The sequence below is a fragment of the Argentina anserina genome, chromosome 5 (genome assembly GCF_933775445.1).
Source record: "Argentina anserina chromosome 5, drPotAnse1.1, whole genome shotgun sequence".
NCBI lineage: Eukaryota > Viridiplantae > Streptophyta > Magnoliopsida > Rosales > Rosaceae > Argentina > Argentina anserina.
In genome coordinates this window covers 1608432-1625812 of record NC_065876.1, presented here as the reverse complement: position 1 = coordinate 1625812, position 17381 = coordinate 1608432, and the positions used below count along the sequence as shown (strand labels likewise).

Genomic DNA, 17381 nt, shown 5'->3' with positions numbered 1-17381 from the left:
TACTGAAGCTATACTAGTTCAAGTGATTTGTAGTCCCAGTCACCAGTAATCGTTGCATGAACAAGAGCCATCTTTGAAGGAATGGAAGCGGCTTCTATCTCTCACCACTATCTCCGATCTATAGAGCTTGGAGATCAGCTTCATCACTGTATGACAGTCTCTACAAACCCTCAAATTCTTCACTATCCTTATCATCCTTCCCTCGGGCAATCTTGCCAGGCCAAAAGCAACTGCAAGTTTTTCACTATGCATGAACACTGAATCTTCTTTGTCCTCCGTTTCAATGTCATGCAAAACACTCCCAACCTCCGGCAAATATCCTCCAGCAAAACGAAGATTCAACATTATCTCCCTCAACTTCTCATAGGCTTCTTCTGTTATCTTATTTGTTATGTCACCGGCCACAAAACTATACATAACCCTGTCAACTTCAATCACACTCCAACCCGGAGATTTTTTGATGTACCGGTCAGACATTGATCTTCGTACAGCAGCAACATCCCTCCACTTCCCTGCACCAGCATATACATTTGACAAAAGAACATGGTCGCCTGAATTCTCAGGGTCGAGTTTGCAGAGCATTTCCTTAACATGTTCTGCCAACTCAACATTGCCGTGAATGCTACAAGCGCCGAGAAGAGTTCGCCATATAATTGCATTCGGTGATATTGGCAGCTGACATACAAAATCATAGGCTTTCTGCAGTTCACCAGCTCGACCATATAGGTCTACCATGCAACCGTAATGCTCTATAGTTGGTTCTATACCACACTTTTCTTTCATCTTAGAAAAATAGTCGCATCCTTCATTAACCAACCCAGCATGACTACAAGCATACAAAACTGAAATGAATGTGATACCATCAGGCCTGACTCCAGACGCTTCCATCTTACGGAAAACTTGTATTGCTTCTTTACCATAACCATGCATTGCAAGTGCGGCTATCATTGAAGTCCAAGAAACAACACTCTTCCTCTCCGGCATTCTTTCAAAGACCAACCGAGCCATCTCTACATTTCCAGACTTAGAGTACATATCCAAGAGTGCATTATTAACCGAAATCATCGAAAGGAATCCACCCTTCTCCACCAAACCATGTAAAATTCTACCAAACTCAACCGCTCCAGCCTGCGCGCACGCAGACAGCACCCCAGTCAAGCTTGCCTCATTCGCCCCAACCCCCTTCCGCTGCAGCTCCCTGAAAAACCCAAACGCCTCATCAAAACAACCGCTCTGAGCAAACGCTACAATCATAGTACTCCAAGACACATCATCCCTCACCGGCATCCTCCAAAACGCCTCCCTCGCCAGCTGAAGCTCACCCGCCTTCACGTACCCCGCAAGCACGATATTCCACGACGTCAAATCCCTCAAAGGCATCGAACCAAACACTTCCTCCGCACCCTCCACATCTCCACACCTAAAACACGCCGTGAGCACCGCATTCCACGCGACGACATTCGGCTCGGGCATTTCATCGAACACCTTCCGCGCATAACCAACGCGCCCGCATTCACCATACATACTCACCAAAGTCGTCCCAACAAAAAGATGCGAACGAAATTGACGAACCAAAGCTTGACAGTGCAGCTGCATCCCTCCCCGCAGCGACCGGCAATTCGCCGCCGCCTTGAGCGCGAAGGCGAAAGTGAAGCTGTCAGGCGAAGCGTCCGACCCGCGGCGCATTTCGCGCAACAGGAGAAGCGCACTGCGCGGGTCTCGGGAGTCGGCGAGGCCGCGGATGAGGGTGTTGTACATGAAGGCATCCGGGTTGGGGAAATGAAGGAGGACGCCGCGGGCGTAGTCGAGCGCGGCGTGAGGGATTGTGACGGCGCAGTGAAGGAGGAGCTTTCCGATAAGTAACGGCTCCGTGTCGAGGCCGGCCTTGTGAACAAAGGCGTGCAAATGCTTGACGGAGTTGAGAGTGTCGCATTTGGTTAGCAAAGAAGAGAAAATATGCTCCGCCGTGGTCATTCTAGCCTGCGCAGCTCCATCAGTTCAAAACCGGTAAAAAGCTTTCGCGCGGTTTTTTTTTTTACTTTTCTAACATGGGCCACGAACAGGCCCAGATCGCCTTGGTTTCGCCGGCCCGCTTAGGCCCACATTTTAAAGTAATAGAACGTGGTTTAATCTGGGCCGTTTAAGAAGAAAGTGACAGCCGTTGGATCCTAGGGCGACTCCTCTATCTAGCGACTAGGGCTTTCATCTTTCTCACTCTACCGCCATAGCAGAGTAGGAGAGAGAGAGAATGGTGCAGAGGCTGACGTACCGTTCGCGCCACAGCTATGCTACCAAGTCTAATCAACACCGGATCGTCAAAACTCCGGGTACTTTTTCCCTGCTTAGTTTTATACTAAGTTTATAGAACTGAGGCCTCTGTTTGATTTGTTAAAGTTTGCATCTTTTTTTTATAGTAAAAATGCGATCTTTCGTGGGTTAAGTTTGATTATCTTACTTTTGTTTCTCTGTTATGTTAATGATCCGACTTTTCTTCTACTAATTTGGATGAATATTATGTCGTCTAGTATGGGAGGTATACAAAGCTGCATTGTGCAGTTGGTCGATGTGAAAGAGTGGAAATCTTTTATTTCTAGTAGGAGATTGTTTAGAATATGATATGCAGTTGCTTGTATCGGTCTTTTTTGGATTGTATTGATTAGATTTGATGGTTTTAGCTGGAATGTTAAAAGTTATTGAAGTTAACAATGAACATAATGTGCTGTTTCCTATATCGAATTTGTGTGCTGTAGAATGTAGTTAATTTCTGTTTGGTACGATCTTTTTTGTTCTTGGGGTTGCATTTGAGTCATGCTCTGTAAGTTTGTCCTCTGTTGGGTTTGTGCTTATCTCATGGCTATAAGTGATGTGTAGGTGGGAAGCTTGTCTATCAGACCACTAAGAAGAGAGCTAGTGGACCCAAGTGTCCTGTTACTGGAAAGAGAATCCAAGGGGTATGTTGATTGCTTTCAGCTGCCACTTCTTATCTTCTCGTGTATGTTTAGCTGTGACTTGTTAGAAGTAGTGTATGTTAGACAACATTTACAGATTGACTTATGAGGTATACCGTGCTGATATGAGTACAACTGTCTGTTTTTCTCCCTAATTATAGTGTTTCATGTAGTTTTAATGAATCACGAATTTCAGTATGTGCCGGGTTTTCCAGATTGGGCTAATGTAATCTGTGATTTAGATTATGGTTGGAATTGGGTCTAATTCTACAGTAGTAGTATAATCTTGCCCACACAATTATGTGGAGTTCTGTGATGTTTAATCTTCACTTGGTGGCTGTTGTGCCATATATGTTATAGTCTTGCTATCATGTCATGAGAAGCTCTATGAAAGTTGTATTCTCGCGGACCCTGCCTTTAAGATGTAACAATTCTTACTTAATAATGCAGATTCCTCACTTGAGACCTGCTGAATATAAGAGGTCTAGACTATCAAGGAACAGGAGGACTGTGAATCGTGCCTATGGTGGTGTTCTTTCTGGTGGAGCTGTGAGAGAGAGGTATGCTAGATATATTTAAATTTGTACACTTCTTGTTTGGTGAAGATATTGATGCAACCTTTTGAGTTATTTTAATTACGGATGGTTTTCTGGTGATTTTTGATTATGCAGGATAATTCGAGCCTTTTTGGTGGAAGAGCAGAAGATAGTGAAGAAGGTTTTAAAGATTCAGAAGGCCAAAGAAAGGGCGGCATCAAAGAGCTAAGATGCCATATAGTTACTGTTTTCATATTTGTTGATCTGCATGCTATAAATTTTGACATTTATTTGAGAGGATGACGACTATTGGAACACTGTTTGTTTTCATGAAATTCAGACAAAACTTTTGAACTACTTGCCCCCAGAGTGTTTGCTATGTTATGTGATATAACAAGTCTGCTTCTGCTTATTATCTCCCCTACAATTCTTTCTTGTCTAAACGAATAATGTGCCAAATAAAATAAATGTTAGGGAGTCGACGGATGCAAGTTCAGCAATTATTGCTGAGGGATTCTGAGACTTCCACTGGTGAAAACCCAGAAAGGTCGGCCTAAGCCAGAGCTTATATTTATTTTTTCTAGAAAACCATGAAAAGAGTATGCAGCTGAACCAGCCATCCGTAATGACTAGCTGATCAATATTGCATTGCTAGGTGCACAACGAGTGTGTCGCATAATGTGTGGTTAATGTGATTCAGTCCCTCTAGCTTGATTTGTTGGTTTGAAAAAGTGGAGGAGCTCAACATGCTTGTCATGAGGAGGGTCTATTCCTTTCGCTAAGGGATGCTCCTTCAGTGCTGTAATCCATGAGTACAGTAACGGGTTCCTATCTGGGTCCATCATTTTGATACCAAACACTTCTTCATCAGCCTTGTGAGGGCCGAATGTTGCAACCATCAATATGTCCAGAAGTCCCAAATTCGTTCCATTGGTGAAAGAAGCTCCTCCTGTGAGATATTCCTTCTTCAAATCAGTCTCTCAAACACGTCCTTCACTGCTTGTTCTTGTGCTTCAACCTGACCGTAAGTCGTCACTACTTGTGCCAAGCTCTCAAACAACTGTGACAAGAACACAGTTATGAAAGCCCTTAAGTTTCAGTGCAGAGCTGGTGCCAAAAATTAGCATAACTCACCTGTTGCTGGATGAAGCTAAATCAGAATCGAACTTTGGCTCTTTCATAAGGATCTTCAGGGAACAGCTTAGGACCAGTCTTCCAAGTTTCGTCAATGTATTCGATGATGATGTACGACTCGGCTATAGGTTTTCCATTGTGAACAAGTACTGGAATCTTTTTGTGAACTGGATTGTATTTCAGGAGCAATTGACTCTTTTTTCTCAAATCTTCTTCTATGTACTCGTAAGGTATGCCTTTGAGTTTGAGGGCCAGTTCTACTCTCTTGGAGTATGTACTAGCCCAAATTCCGTGTAGTTTTACGCTCTCTCCTTCCATCTCAGCTTCTCAAAAGAATCGTTTAGTATTTTCGTTCAGGCTCACAGCCTTTATATAGATCTTACCATATATATACCTCAGGAAAATTTGACCTGAAAAAAATTATATGGCAGCAAGAATTTAAGATCATGAACATTATTGTAATAAAATAAGGCTTATCTTATTACAATAAAGTATTTCTTGTGTAGTAAGATAGTCATTGTATAGTGACTATAGTCTGGTCAGATGTTTAGAAGTTTATGTTATAAACCATTTTCTTTAATGCTCTGGAGCCTATCAGAGTTTCAAGAGATCAGAGGTTTAGTCAAGAAATCAAGATTAAGAAATTGATGGTTACACAATTTCCTGGATCATTACATAACAATCCATTTCTATATTACTTGTGCACTATTTAAGTGAAGCTGTGATCTAAAAAGACTAATACTAAGAAATTCATCGGTCACCAAACAATGGAGATAAGCTCATTGAAAAGGAAGAGCATTGCTTATCATATTTTCTTTTCGTCCAAGTTCCTATCATCGAACTATGGCAACTTGAACTGATATTGAGAAGGTATGCAGATCTATATTTTAGAACAAAAAATATATATGCATGTATGTGTTTTCGAACAATATACTACCTGTAGACTCGGATTCTTGAGATGTGCATGCAAGAATTTTTGAAATACTATGTGTTCATTTCTTCACATTATCATTCAAACAAATACATACAATATATTCATTCATCTTTTCAAGAAGTCTCCCTCGCCTAGTTACAGATACAATAATGTGCAACTGTGCACATAATCGTAAGGCACATCCCGTGTACTATCACACTCTCTTTCCCTGCCATCTCTCTATTAGTGTCTCCCAGATCTTTGCTTGGATGCTGAGTTCACCACTTCATGTTTAGCTTCTTTATATAGTTCCAACTTACAACTCTTCTTCTTCTTTTTTCCATTTAATTGTCTAACTTGTTTAGTCTTGAAAGTTAAAACTAGGCGCCAGTCTCCCCCCTGAAGTCTTAAAGGTTGAAACTCATGCCAGTTTGTTGATACCGATAATGATACTTTATTTGGAGATTTGAATCATTCAACAAACTAACGATGGAAACTAAGAAATATAACACTGAAAATTCAACTTGTGATGCCTGTGATGTGTATATCTCATTAGTCATTACACTTGCCCACTTGGCTTTTTAATACTAGGATTAGAAGCAGTGGCGGACCTAGATTCCGAATGGAGGGTGGACTTGAATTTTGGCCGAAGGCAAACAAAAAATTTTCAATTATAGTTTTACAACCATATTGAGTATATTAACTTCATATAAACGAGAATGAGTTCTTAAATATAAAAGTTGAAGGATATTTCAACATCAAGGATAAGTTAGAAAACCATATTAGCAGTACGTTAAATAAGAATATATTTTATTTTTTTGAAGTCCAATAATTGGTTTTTTTTTTGCACCACAAATCTAAGTGGACTTAGTCCACCCTGTCATGTACTTGGGTCCGCCCCTGACTAGAAGTAAGAACATCAAGCAGTCTAAAATAGGAATTTTTTGTTGCTTTGAAGCTGCAATCACACATATTCATTTAGTAACGAATATGATGAGAGAGACAAAAAAGAAGAAAAAAACCAAAATGAAGAAAAATTTGAATGTCAAGAATGGGATTCGAACCCATGCCCTTTCGGACCAGTACCTGAAACTGGCGCCTTAGACCAACTCGGCCATCTTGACTTGTTGGTAATATGATCAGTTAAGATTTAATTAGTGGTAACTTAGTCTATGCATAAATGAATTTCTGATTCCCTAACATCAACTTTAATGTGATTCAGTTTATTGTTCGAATTGTTTTTAATATTAATACAAACGACAGACACAAGGTGAATTGGAACACAATCAAACGTTAAATCTAGCACGAAACCAAGGGTGGATTTTAACATAATTATTTATTTAAACTGTGTTTTTCTCGACCCCATCCAATTCTTGAATGACTACGCAACTTCAACCAAATGCACCATCGCAAACACGAGAATGTTACATTCACATGCCCTCAAAATCGGATCACTACACTCCGATGTCTCGATTGCGAATTCTTTACTCAACTCCTACTGTCAAATTGAGAACCCTAACTTAATTTGCTGGACAGCTATGATTACAAGCTATGCTCAGCATGGGAAAGGCGCAGGGGCTTTAAGAGGCTACGAGCTTTTGAGGGAAAGAGGAATCAAACCTGATCCAGTGACTTTTGCTGCAGTTCTATCTTCTTGTAGCCATAACGGATTGGTTAAATAAGACTATTTATACTTCAATTCAATGGCTAGTGCTTACGGAATTAAGCCTCGTTATCACCACTATGCCTGTATGGTTGATGTTCTTGGCTGTTCGAGGCTGAGAGGTTCATCATCAATATGACTATTGAACCTAATAGTTTAATATGGGGAACACTGCTTGCTGCTTGTGTGGTACATAGAGATGTAGAGCTTGGAAGGCTAACAGCTACAAAGATTCTGGACTTGGACCCAGGTGATGCTAGGACACATGTTTCCCTTTCAAACATGTGTGCAGATTTGGGCCTGTGGGAAGAAGCCGAGCTGATTAGAAATCAGATGAGGGGAAATTATGTGAGGAAGGAACCTGGTTGGAGCTTTGTGTGAACTAGAACTGCATTATCCATTGGCTAGTTCTCACAGGTGAATGAATTTAGTGTTCTAGCTTTAAATTATCAAAAATTACAGAGTGAAATGTGGACAACTAATAATCAACAAATAATCACTTAATGTTCTAGTAAAGTGATTTTTCACTTTGTGCTGCATGTTGTTTGCTCTCTTTGATCAATATTTCATATGAGCCATCTCATTCCACGTTTTCCTTGGCCAATGTTTTCCCATATAATTTCCTCTCTGAAAAATATGGAGTTTGACACTTCTTTTATATGATGGAGCTGCCATACGGTGATACGGGCACCGGTGAACGGCAATATTTGCCGGCGACAGATGAGAAGACGGCGAGAGGAGTAAAATAGTTTTGTAACCTTTTTTTTAAAGATGGACCATGCCTGCCCAGGCCCAGGCCCAGGCCCAGTCCATCTCGACCCCGCCTAGCCCGCTAAAGCCCAAATCTTCAATTTTCGCGAGCCCCCTTCACTGCAGCAGTTATCAATGGAGCTTCAACTTAGATGCATGGCTTAACAAGATGATTGCAAGACAAATATCATGCTCCCTTTTACTTATGAAGCTGTAACTGTCAACATTAGAAATTTTGAATTGCGATAAACCAATATTTTCCCATACTTATAGGGTAAATAGTAATAAATTTTACAGAGTACAACATTCACTGTAGTGAGAGTTGAACTAGCCAACTACTGATAACATCTCTCAATATCACAAAGAGTTTTCCCATGTAACATTGATGAACATTCTTCATGATTACGAAATCTTCCACAAGCTTGTCTTTGGATCCTCCTGTCCAGAAACATGATAAACTCACATATACCATGCTCTCAGACCTTCCTGCGAGCATAGCATGCATCAAGCAACTATTGTAATCCCTTGTGAACTCTGTAAGACACTCGTTTACAAAATCATAACTTCTCCAACATACTCAATAAGATAGAGCATCGAGCATGTAGATCCAATAAAAGTAATCTCACCAAAAACATCCTGTAGGATGTGCTTGCATAAGGAACCAACCAGTCGTGTTGGAACCAAAGCCAAAAGGCCACATATGTTCAAGTCCTCACAATTTTCTTCTCATTAATTTTCTGCATGACAGCCAACACCTTCTGAATTAGATTATGACATAACATATGAGAATCATGATGCTTCCATAAAATCGTCCATGATTGAACCAGGATCAGCTATGAAAAACATGTGAAGACATGATGGAAAGTAAATATTACCAGATAAAAGTTAGAATATAAAGAAACTGAAGGAATATCAAAGCCAGAAGACCAACCTAATGCTTCCTCCCATGATACAGACGCAAATAAAAGAACAAAATATCTTCATTATAAGCACAAGACATTTGGGGTGATTCCTGTAATACCAGCTAAAGCAATCTAGTCATTTTCCGTAATCAATTACCTTTGGATTACATACATAAAGCACAAAAATTTATCTGCCTAACCAGTGTATATTTGGTCGTGAAAACAAGATGAACGCCAATACTTGATGTCTCCGCAAAGTCTGTGACAAATAAGGCTGTAAATGGAAGATAACAATACGTCAGCCATCTACTTAGTTATGGCCAGTGATGTAATTAAACTCAGCAATCTATGCGGAAAAAAAATTAAGCTTCAAAAATAAAATAATGAACAAGAGCGATAGCTCAGCAGTAACTTACTCTTAGAAGCTCCCAAACCACTGAGAAAAAAGGTTGCTACGTCAAATTTTTGGAGTCACTGTGTTTTACAATCTCAAGAAGTATGTAACATAAATGAATATACAGATCTTTACAACAGTCACAAAGTTTGTTGTGAAGTTGCAGCAAGCTGTGTGGAACCTTTTTTTGTTTTCTTGACTAACTTTCTATCTCTAATTCCATCATATAGAAGCTCATAAGCAGAATATGTGATAAGGCCCTTCTTCAATAAATCTTCAAGAAGAATCTTAGGGGCTGCTATTATCTTCTTATCAACCTCGAATATCGAGTTGACAACCTCAGGAACAGTGCCTTTGCGCACCATCAGGTGGATGATACCAACTGCTTCATGAACTCTGTGGTTCATGCAGAGACAATTTAGCACTTTCCCAAATGTCATCAATGCTGGTATAAAACCCTTTTCAATCTTTTTCAGGAGAAAATTGTACCCTGAATCAGTGTTTCCTACTTTGCAGAAACCATCGATCATGACACGGTACGTGAAACCATCTGGCACACTGTTACTGTCGCTGTCACACATCTCACTATATAGTTTTTCTGCAGTACTCATTTCTAGCTTTTCACATAAAGCATTGATCATGATATTGTGTGTTGCTGTTGTATGTGATGTATCATATTCCTCTTTCATTCTTCTAAGTAGATGGTAAGCTCCATCCAATTCCCCATTGCTGCACAAACCGCTCATCAATGTGCCAAAACAAACAATATCTGGAGTCAAGCCCTTGTTTTTTATTTCCTGTAGCATGCCCAAGGCCTCATTTACTTTCCGCACTTTGCAAAGGCTTTCTACTAGTATGTTATACGTAACGATGTTAGGAATACACCCTTTCTCCATCATCGCCTGAAAAGTGCACATCACATCCTCATATTTTGCAGACTTGCAAAGGCCATTTAATACAGTATTATATGTGATCACATCAAGAATAACACCATGACTCCACATGCAATTTATTATCTCAATTGCATTATTCAGATTCAACCGTTTACAGTAACCATCAATTATTGTATTGAACGTAAATATATCAGGAAAGTAACCTTTGGCAATGGCATCATCAACAAGTCTACTGGCATCAGAAACATAACCCATCTTGCACAACCCATTTATAACTAAATTGTAAGTCCAAATATTAGGACTGCAACCCTTTTCTGACATCTCATTCATCAGTTGTAAGGCTTGCAAGATAAGCCCATTCTCTGACAACCCTTTCACCAGTGTGTTAAAAAGAACAATATTAAACGTTAATCCCTTTCCTAATGCCTCCTTAAATACAGCCACAGCACGGTCAATATCACCATCCTGGAAAAAACCCTTAATTAAAGAGCAATATGTGAACTCATCAGGTACAAACCCCTTGAAAATGGCGTCACTGAGAATCTTATCTGCTTTCTTCATCATGCCCAATTTGCAATATCCATCAATTATACTGTTGTAGGTAAAGGCATCAGGCTGAAATCCATTGTTCACCATTTTACGCATATAGGACTCTGCTTCCTCAACCTTGAAGTTTTTACACAAGCCAAAGATCAAGGTATTATACGTGACAACATTGGACTTAGACCTTCCTTCATAAAACCATTTAACATTCTGACAGCCCTGTTAAGAAAGCCTCTTTTGCACAGCCCTTGAATGAAAATATTAAGTGTAAACAAATTTGGTGACACTCCCCTCTTCAGAACTTTGTTGAGAAGCTTTTCACCTTCTTGGACATCCCCCTTTCCGGACAGGGTGTGTATAAGCTTATTAAATGTGGTAACATCAGGGCACAATCCTCGCCCAAGCATGACTTCAAACAATTCACATGCCTCAAACTGATAATTCTCTTCATAAAATCCACTGATTACTGTACAATATGCAACAGCATTGAACTCACAGCCCTGCAAAGACATGTTACTAAGAAGCCTCAATGCAGCGTGAGGCCTACTAGTCCTACGGAAACACTTTATTCGTATTGTATAAGTATACACATCTAGATTAATCCCCTCATCTCTCATCCTCATATACACCTTATGCGATTGATTGAAATACCCAAACTCAACAAGTATATTCATAATTGCATTATACGACTGAACGGACGGCTCACAATTATAAAAATCCATCCGGTGAAACACATTCACAGCTTCTTCAATCTTTCCTTTCCTTCCATAATGCCTCATGGCCCCAATGTACACTCCTTCTAGCAACCTGTTATCGATATTCATCCTCATCTCGGCAAGCACACGCTCCATGGCATCAAACTCCCCGTGAAACCCAAGCTTCTCAATCATAGACTTGTAAGTAGACAATGTGTGCTTAAACCCATCTTCCTTCTTCACCGAATTAAACATCTCAAGCGCTTTCAGAGGATCCTTTTGACATTTTACAACAGCAGAAACATGCTCGGGAAGTAAAGCACGACTCATCCCAAATCTCTATAACTGATAGATTATAGCAATAAAACCCAAAACCTAGAAGAAGTTAGCTTCAGGCTTTACCTATCCTGAAACCACAATAGTAACTATCACTCATTTACACAGAAGATTTCATCACTTTTTTTAATCTAACTTAAAAGTAAACTCTTAAACTTAAAGTTCCAATCTTTGAACAGACACAAGAGAAAAGTTTCAATTTTTGGGGCTCCCCAGAATCAAAGACCCTAGAGTTCACTTTGTATAGTTTTGAACAGATAGATAAAAGTTAAAAATCACCAGATAAAATGGAATTTACCTGAAATGTAAAAGTTTCCCAACTCTTTGGAATCTCTGTGTGGCTGAAGATGAATTCTCCAAGAACAGCATCACATTGGGGCAATTAGGGTTTTGGAATTGGGAAATTGAGCTCAAGAAGAAGCAGCAGCAGCAAGTACAAGAGTAGAGTATATATAATCTTTGCCATGTCATCATTTGTGGGACCCATAGTATACATAATGACGTGGCATGATCACATATATAAGCTACATGAGGCCTCAGCGCTGCATCGCTGAGTACGAGAGGTTGAACCCTTCATCAAAGCTGAGATTTTTTCTCTGAAAAGGTTAGAGTGTCTCAAAGAGAGGGAGAAGATGGGTCAGTCGGGTCAATGCCAGAAGATGGAATCGGGTTTGGGCTTGGATCGGGATATGATTTCGGTTTGGTCTCCTACTGTGAGCTAGCTGATCCCAGAGACGCTAAGGAGTACCTTGATGTAAAAGACTTGAACTTGTTTGTGATTCTCTGTTTTTCTGCTAAAGATTTGTTCTTTTGAGTTTGCATGAGTTTTTAGATCAATTTGTGTATTGGTGTTAAAGGTTAAACTTGGATTATGGTCATTGTTCTTGAATTAGGATTTGAATGAGGAACTGTTTTAATGTGTGATTTGGGCAATTGGGGTTCTCCTTTTGCTGTGTTGATTGTTGTTTTATAATGTATATGTTGAATGACACTACGTTGGAGAATAAGATACTACTGGTTTCTGTAGTTTCTTTACGTTGTGTTAGGTGACATTTTCTCTGCCCTTATATGTTGCTTTTGAGTTTTGACTATCTTCAGCTTAGTTATGTTAAGTTTGGTTTATGGTGGAGTCTAAGATTAGTGTTGTTTATGTATGCAGAACATAATAGGGCAGGAGGTGGGGAAATCTGTGATTGAGGAATATCTACAGAAAAGTGGTCGCTCTGATCTTTGCACCAGCACCCTAAATGTTCCACCCTCAAGTTTACAGGCATATGTTAAGCCGTCTTCAAATGAGTATTCTGTAACTGGGACCAAAAAACAATTGAAAACGCCAAAAGTGGCTAAAACACCTATTCAGCAGGCTGCTTCAAGCTCTCAGGGAAAGCCTGTTCCGGCTCAAGCCAGTGAGTCAAGAACCACCAACATTGCAAACCAAAGTAGTTCTAAGAAGAAGAAGGCGGGAAAAGTTGTTTCTCTTGCAGAGGCTGCTAAAGGATCGATTGTTTACCAGCAGGGAAAGCCATGCTCGTGCCAAGCGCGTCGCCACAGGCTTGTGAGTAATTGTTTATCGTGTGGGAAGATAGTCTGTGAACAAGAAGGAGAGGGACCTTGTCATTTTTGTGGAGCTCTTGTGCTGAGGGAAGGGAGCCGTTATGCTGGTCTGGATGAGAGTTACACTCCTGTGGTATCAGAGGCGGAGGCAGCAGCTGAAGCTTATGCAAAGAGACTCGTCGAGTATGATAGAGACTCTGCAGCCCGTACAACAGTTATTGATGACCAGAGTGACTACTTTGAAATTGAGGGGAATAGCTGGTTATCACAGGAGGCAAGTATTTTTCTGTTGTAGCAAGCATATATATACCTATGTGTACTTGCTTGAACTTTGCATCCCATATTCACCCATTTTTGTTACTTCACAGGAAAAGAAACTTCTAACAGAGAAGCGGGAGCAAATTGAAGAAGCTGAGAAGGCCAAACGAAAAAGAGTAGTTGTGACTTTTGATTTGTTTGGGCGCAAGGTAATAAACCTTTGATAATTGGCTCCTCTGCTTAATGCTGCATGAAAATCTTGGACAAATACCTATTTTCCCATTATTTGCTCCAGTACGTTTGTTGCAATAATTTGAATTTTTTTTTTCCATGTTGGTTTCTGCAGTTTAAGTTCGGCATTATCTGAGGTTGCACATCTTTATCACTTTTAACACTTCATGTTCTGCAGGTACTTTTGAATGAAGATAAACTTTCTGAACTGGAATCTGAAAGCTTAACGTTGAAGCCACTAGATGAAAGGGAAGTCAACAGGATTAAACCGAATCCTAGTCTTAAAGTGCAACCACTCTTTGTGGATCCAGGCCCTAGGAACAAGCCTGTTGTGAAAGGTAGGAAGGAAAATAAGAAACCAACCAAAGGCTTGTGCTTAGAGATAACAGGGAGGGTGCAGCATGTCAGCAATGATCTCATGGCCGACGATCAGTTGGAGGCAACTTCAAATGAAGATTTTTCACAAGGGCCTTCTGTAAGTGGAGTTGTGCTTGATGATGATGATGGAGGAAAATGTTCTCTAGACTATCGTTAAGGAAGATTATGGGAGTTCATTTTGTTCTCAAAGAAATGAAATCATATACATGTTCCTACTTTATCTTCTTTTCTTGCACATTCCTCGCCAGACTTCAACAATCTTGTGATCGATTTTGGTTAGTACATAGACAATGGCTATTAAAATTTTACTAACAATCGGTTCGGGTACTATCTTCTCCTTTCTTTCTCTATCCCATCAGACTTGAGTATTAATAACGTAGAAAATTTGACAATGCAGTTGAAATATTAACAGAAGACAATCAGTAAACTCATCAATTCATGTCTTCTGGGAATAAACAAAGATGCACGTTTATTGAATAAACAAATATGCACGTTTATTACATAGTTTAACATTATCTATCGGAAGTCTGTAATAGAGCTTCTACCAGCAACTTTTGTATTTGTCATGGTGCCCATCAAGCTCCTTTCTTTAAGAACATCATCCCACTTTCCTGCTTCGGCTAGAATGTTGGACGAAGCGACATGATCTTCAGCACCATGCAATATGCTTAGATCTGAAAACCCACTTACCAAACACAATCCTCTACTAAAATCACCATGAACTCTGCAAGCATTAACCAACATCCTCCATGCAACTGCATTTAGTTCTGTGGGCATACTCTTCACAAACTTTTGTGCTTCCTCTAATCTTCCTGCTCGCGCAAGCATATCAATGATGCATCCGCAGTGCTCAATCCGGGGCTTGATGTGGTACAACCTGCACATATCATCGTAGAACTTCAGACCTTCATCAACCAAGCCAGCATGGTCACATGCGGATAGAACACCAATGAATGTAACAGAGTTCGGCTCAACTTTCTCAGCACACATTTTCCTAAAAGCACGAATTGCTTCCTTTCCTTCACCATTGATCGCGTGACCCACTATAATTGAAGTCCATGAGACAACATCTTTGCTAGGCATCTTATCGAACAAAACTTTGGCTAGGCTCATGTTCCCGCATTTTGCATACATATCAATAAGAGCATTGTGCAGTACAACACTCCCTTGAAGATGTATGTCATTTTCTATATAAGAATGAATGCTAATACCATGAGACATATCCCCTGAGTTGCGGCAAGCTAGGATTAATCCTACCATTGTTATTTCATCTGGCCTTAGCTTTCTTGATTGAATCTGATTGAAAAGCACCAATGCCTCTTGATTCTGACCACTTTCGACATATCCATGAATCATAGAGTTCCACAGCACAATACTTTCATCTTGAAGTGCGTCCAAGACCTTTTTAGCACACTTTGTTGATCCACATTTGGAATACATATTAATCAGGGCTGTCCCAATGGCCACAGTGATATCTGCTCCAGTAGCTGTCATATACCCATGAACCACCTTCCCCATACCAAGATCTCGACCATTAGCAGCAGCCGTAATCAAACTAATCAACGACACCCTATCAAATCCAACATTGTCTTCTCTCATTTCCCTGAACAAATACAAAGCCTTTCTACAATCACCAACCCCAGCATACCCTGCAATCATTGAATTCCACGAAACCAAATCCCGCTCAGGCATCTCATTAAACATCCTCACTGCTTCACCTAAATACCCATACTTCGAATACAAATCAATCAGTACATTACAAACCTCATTCACCAAATCCAAACCTGTCTTACAACAATACAAATGAAGCACCTTTCCCACAATAAACGCATCCAGTTCCACACACCCGGAAACCAAAACAACCAAAGTAACATAATTTGGCCTACATTCCAAACCAAAAGAGCACCTCAGCACTTTCTTGAACAAACCAACCCCCTCATCTAACATACTGTTCTTTACAAACCCAGAAAGCATAGCATTAACACTTACAACCGTTCTATGAGGCATTATGTCAAACACCCTACACGCATACCCAATCAAACTCTCAGAACACGAATACAAATTCAATATACTGTTCCACAAATTCACATGAGAATCCAAACCAATCCTCACAACATGACAATGCACAGCTTCCCCTTCTCGGGTGGCCCATAATTTGTTACAAGCTTTCACCAAAGAAGCATATACATAAGGATCAGCAACTGAGCCATAACGCTTTAGCCTCTGCATGGCTCTGAAAACAGAAACGACCCCAAAAGGGTCGGCGTCCAAGTTGAGGCGGCGGACCATGATGGGCCATGTGGGCGCATTGAGGTGGTGTGTGTGGGTGAACAATGCGGTGGCGTGGTGAAGAGTTGAAGGGTTTGAAAGAGTGAGGTTTAGGAAGGGTATTAGGAATGAGGGGTTTAAGTAGAGGAGGCCTGTGGTGGTGAGCTGGGTTTGGATTTGAAGGAGGTTTTGGGGGGAGAAGAGGTTTGGGTTTTGGTGGAGGAGGTGAGTCAATCTTTGTCTCATTGATCAAAGCAGAGTGGTGGGTTCTCTGACACACTCAAATTTTGACCTCATTCATGTAAAAGGTGTAACCTTTATGCATTTTATCTCAATTCAACCTTTGCAACCTTTTTTAAAAATTGGTAGTTATCAGGCAGTTGAACTAGTTATGTGACTTATGACTCATCTGCCATAACCACTTTAATGTTTTTTTTTCACAAGCTACCCAGGGGCGCGGAACCAGGAATAAAAAATGAGTAAGGTATGTTTAAAGTATAAAAAAATTGATAGAAAATTAAATATCTAAAAATTTTGTAAAGAATATGTTATAATTAAAGAAAAATTGAGGAGATAAAAGAAATAAATATAGATTTATTAAGAGAAAATAGTAGATAGAACTGAAAAATAAAAAAATAAAAAAAAATTAAAAAATGAAAGAATTAGGAAGGAAGAGAAAAAACAGGGATAAAAAAAGAAAAAAAGAAAAAGAGGAGAGAATATAAATAAATATATATATTTACTAATTGAAAATAGTAGATAGAACTGTAAAGTAAAAACATAGAGAAAATATATGAAAATGAAAGAATTGGGAATGAAGAGAAAAAAATAAAGGATGAAAAAAGAGAAAAATAAAAAAAGAAATGTGGAATCGAAACCACAACCAGCCCTACTTGAGATTAATTATACTTAGCTTTCAGCCAACTCCACCAACTCAAACTTCAGTAAAAGTATCACATATACTGGGTAATATTTCAAAGCAATT

General features: G+C 39.8%; 6 protein-coding genes and 1 non-coding gene across 8 annotated transcripts; 2 read left to right on the top strand and 5 right to left on the bottom strand.

Annotated features, from left to right (window-relative positions):
- Window positions 1-24: 24 nt before the first annotated feature.
- Window positions 25-2009, bottom strand: LOC126793476 (pentatricopeptide repeat-containing protein At1g74630). The gene has a single exon (XM_050520012.1). It carries the CDS (start codon window positions 1972-1974, stop codon window positions 40-42), a length of 1935 nt encoding a protein of 644 aa, XP_050375969.1. The 5' UTR covers window positions 1975-2009; the 3' UTR covers window positions 25-39.
- Window positions 2010-2186: 177 nt separating this feature from the next.
- LOC126794523 (60S ribosomal protein L34-like) lies at window positions 2187-5856 on the top strand. Of its 2 annotated transcripts, XM_050521271.1 has the most exons (5): window positions 2220-2327; window positions 2872-2951; window positions 3399-3508; window positions 3620-3751; window positions 5725-5856. In XM_050521271.1, exons 1-4 carry the CDS (start codon window positions 2249-2251, stop codon window positions 3711-3713), a joined length of 363 nt encoding a protein of 120 aa, XP_050377228.1. In that variant the 5' UTR covers window positions 2220-2248; the 3' UTR covers window positions 3714-3751; window positions 5725-5856. The 2 variants fall into 2 exon arrangements, with proteins under 2 accessions (XP_050377227.1, XP_050377228.1); XM_050521270.1 differs by lacking the exon at window positions 5725-5856 and having other exon boundaries at window positions 2187-2327; window positions 3620-3903.
- On the bottom strand, window positions 4021-4963 carry LOC126796458 (glutathione S-transferase U10-like). Its single transcript, XM_050523283.1, is given in 3 exon segments — window positions 4021-4461; window positions 4464-4544; window positions 4619-4963. Coding segments are annotated over 3 exon segments (690 nt in total). The 5' UTR covers window positions 4937-4963; the 3' UTR covers window positions 4021-4170.
- Window positions 5857-6574: 718 nt separating the features above from the next.
- On the bottom strand, window positions 6575-6655 carry TRNAL-CAG (transfer RNA leucine (anticodon CAG)). Its single transcript has one exon. It is a non-coding gene; the product is annotated as a tRNA-Leu (tRNA).
- Window positions 6656-8144: 1489 nt separating this feature from the next.
- Window positions 8145-12094, bottom strand: LOC126794152 (putative pentatricopeptide repeat-containing protein At1g74580). Its single transcript, XM_050520812.1, is given in 3 exon segments — window positions 8145-8956; window positions 9047-10858; window positions 10861-12094. Coding segments are annotated over 2 exon segments (2319 nt in total). The 5' UTR covers window positions 11702-12094; the 3' UTR covers window positions 8145-8956; window positions 9047-9380.
- A 246-nt stretch (window positions 12095-12340) lies between these two features.
- Window positions 12341-14452, top strand: LOC126794883 (uncharacterized protein C1A6.01c). The gene is made up of 4 exons (XM_050521677.1): window positions 12341-12461; window positions 12867-13535; window positions 13630-13728; window positions 13929-14452. Exons 1-4 carry the CDS (start codon window positions 12357-12359, stop codon window positions 14283-14285), a joined length of 1230 nt encoding a protein of 409 aa, XP_050377634.1. The 5' UTR covers window positions 12341-12356; the 3' UTR covers window positions 14286-14452.
- A 156-nt stretch (window positions 14453-14608) lies between these two features.
- On the bottom strand, window positions 14609-16601 carry LOC126795249 (pentatricopeptide repeat-containing protein At4g39530-like). The gene has a single exon (XM_050522092.1). It carries the CDS (start codon window positions 16415-16417, stop codon window positions 14645-14647), a length of 1773 nt encoding a protein of 590 aa, XP_050378049.1. The 5' UTR covers window positions 16418-16601; the 3' UTR covers window positions 14609-14644.
- Between the last annotated feature and the right edge of the window lie 780 nt (window positions 16602-17381).

Coding starts and splice junctions, on each gene's coding strand:
- LOC126795249 (XM_050522092.1), bottom strand. CDS start 16,417: ATGGTCCGCCGCCTCAACTTGGACGCCGACCCTTTTGGGGTCGTTTCT.
- LOC126793476 (XM_050520012.1), bottom strand. CDS start 1,974: ATGACCACGGCGGAGCATATTTTCTCTTCTTTGCTAACCAAATGCGAC.
- LOC126794883 (XM_050521677.1), top strand. CDS start 12,357: ATGCCAGAAGATGGAATCGGGTTTGGGCTTGGATCGGGATATGATTTC. Junction 12,462..12,866: donor ACGCTAAGGAGTACCTTGAT/GTAAAAGACTTG, acceptor TTATGTATGCAG/AACATAATAGGGCAGGAGGT. Junction 13,536..13,629: donor ATAGCTGGTTATCACAGGAG/GCAAGTATTTTT, acceptor GTTACTTCACAG/GAAAAGAAACTTCTAACAGA.
- LOC126794523 (XM_050521271.1), top strand. CDS start 2,249: ATGGTGCAGAGGCTGACGTACCGTTCGCGCCACAGCTATGCTACCAAG. Junction 2,952..3,398: donor CTGGAAAGAGAATCCAAGGG/GTATGTTGATTG, acceptor TTAATAATGCAG/ATTCCTCACTTGAGACCTGC. Junction 3,509..3,619: donor GGTGGAGCTGTGAGAGAGAG/GTATGCTAGATA, acceptor TTGATTATGCAG/GATAATTCGAGCCTTTTTGG.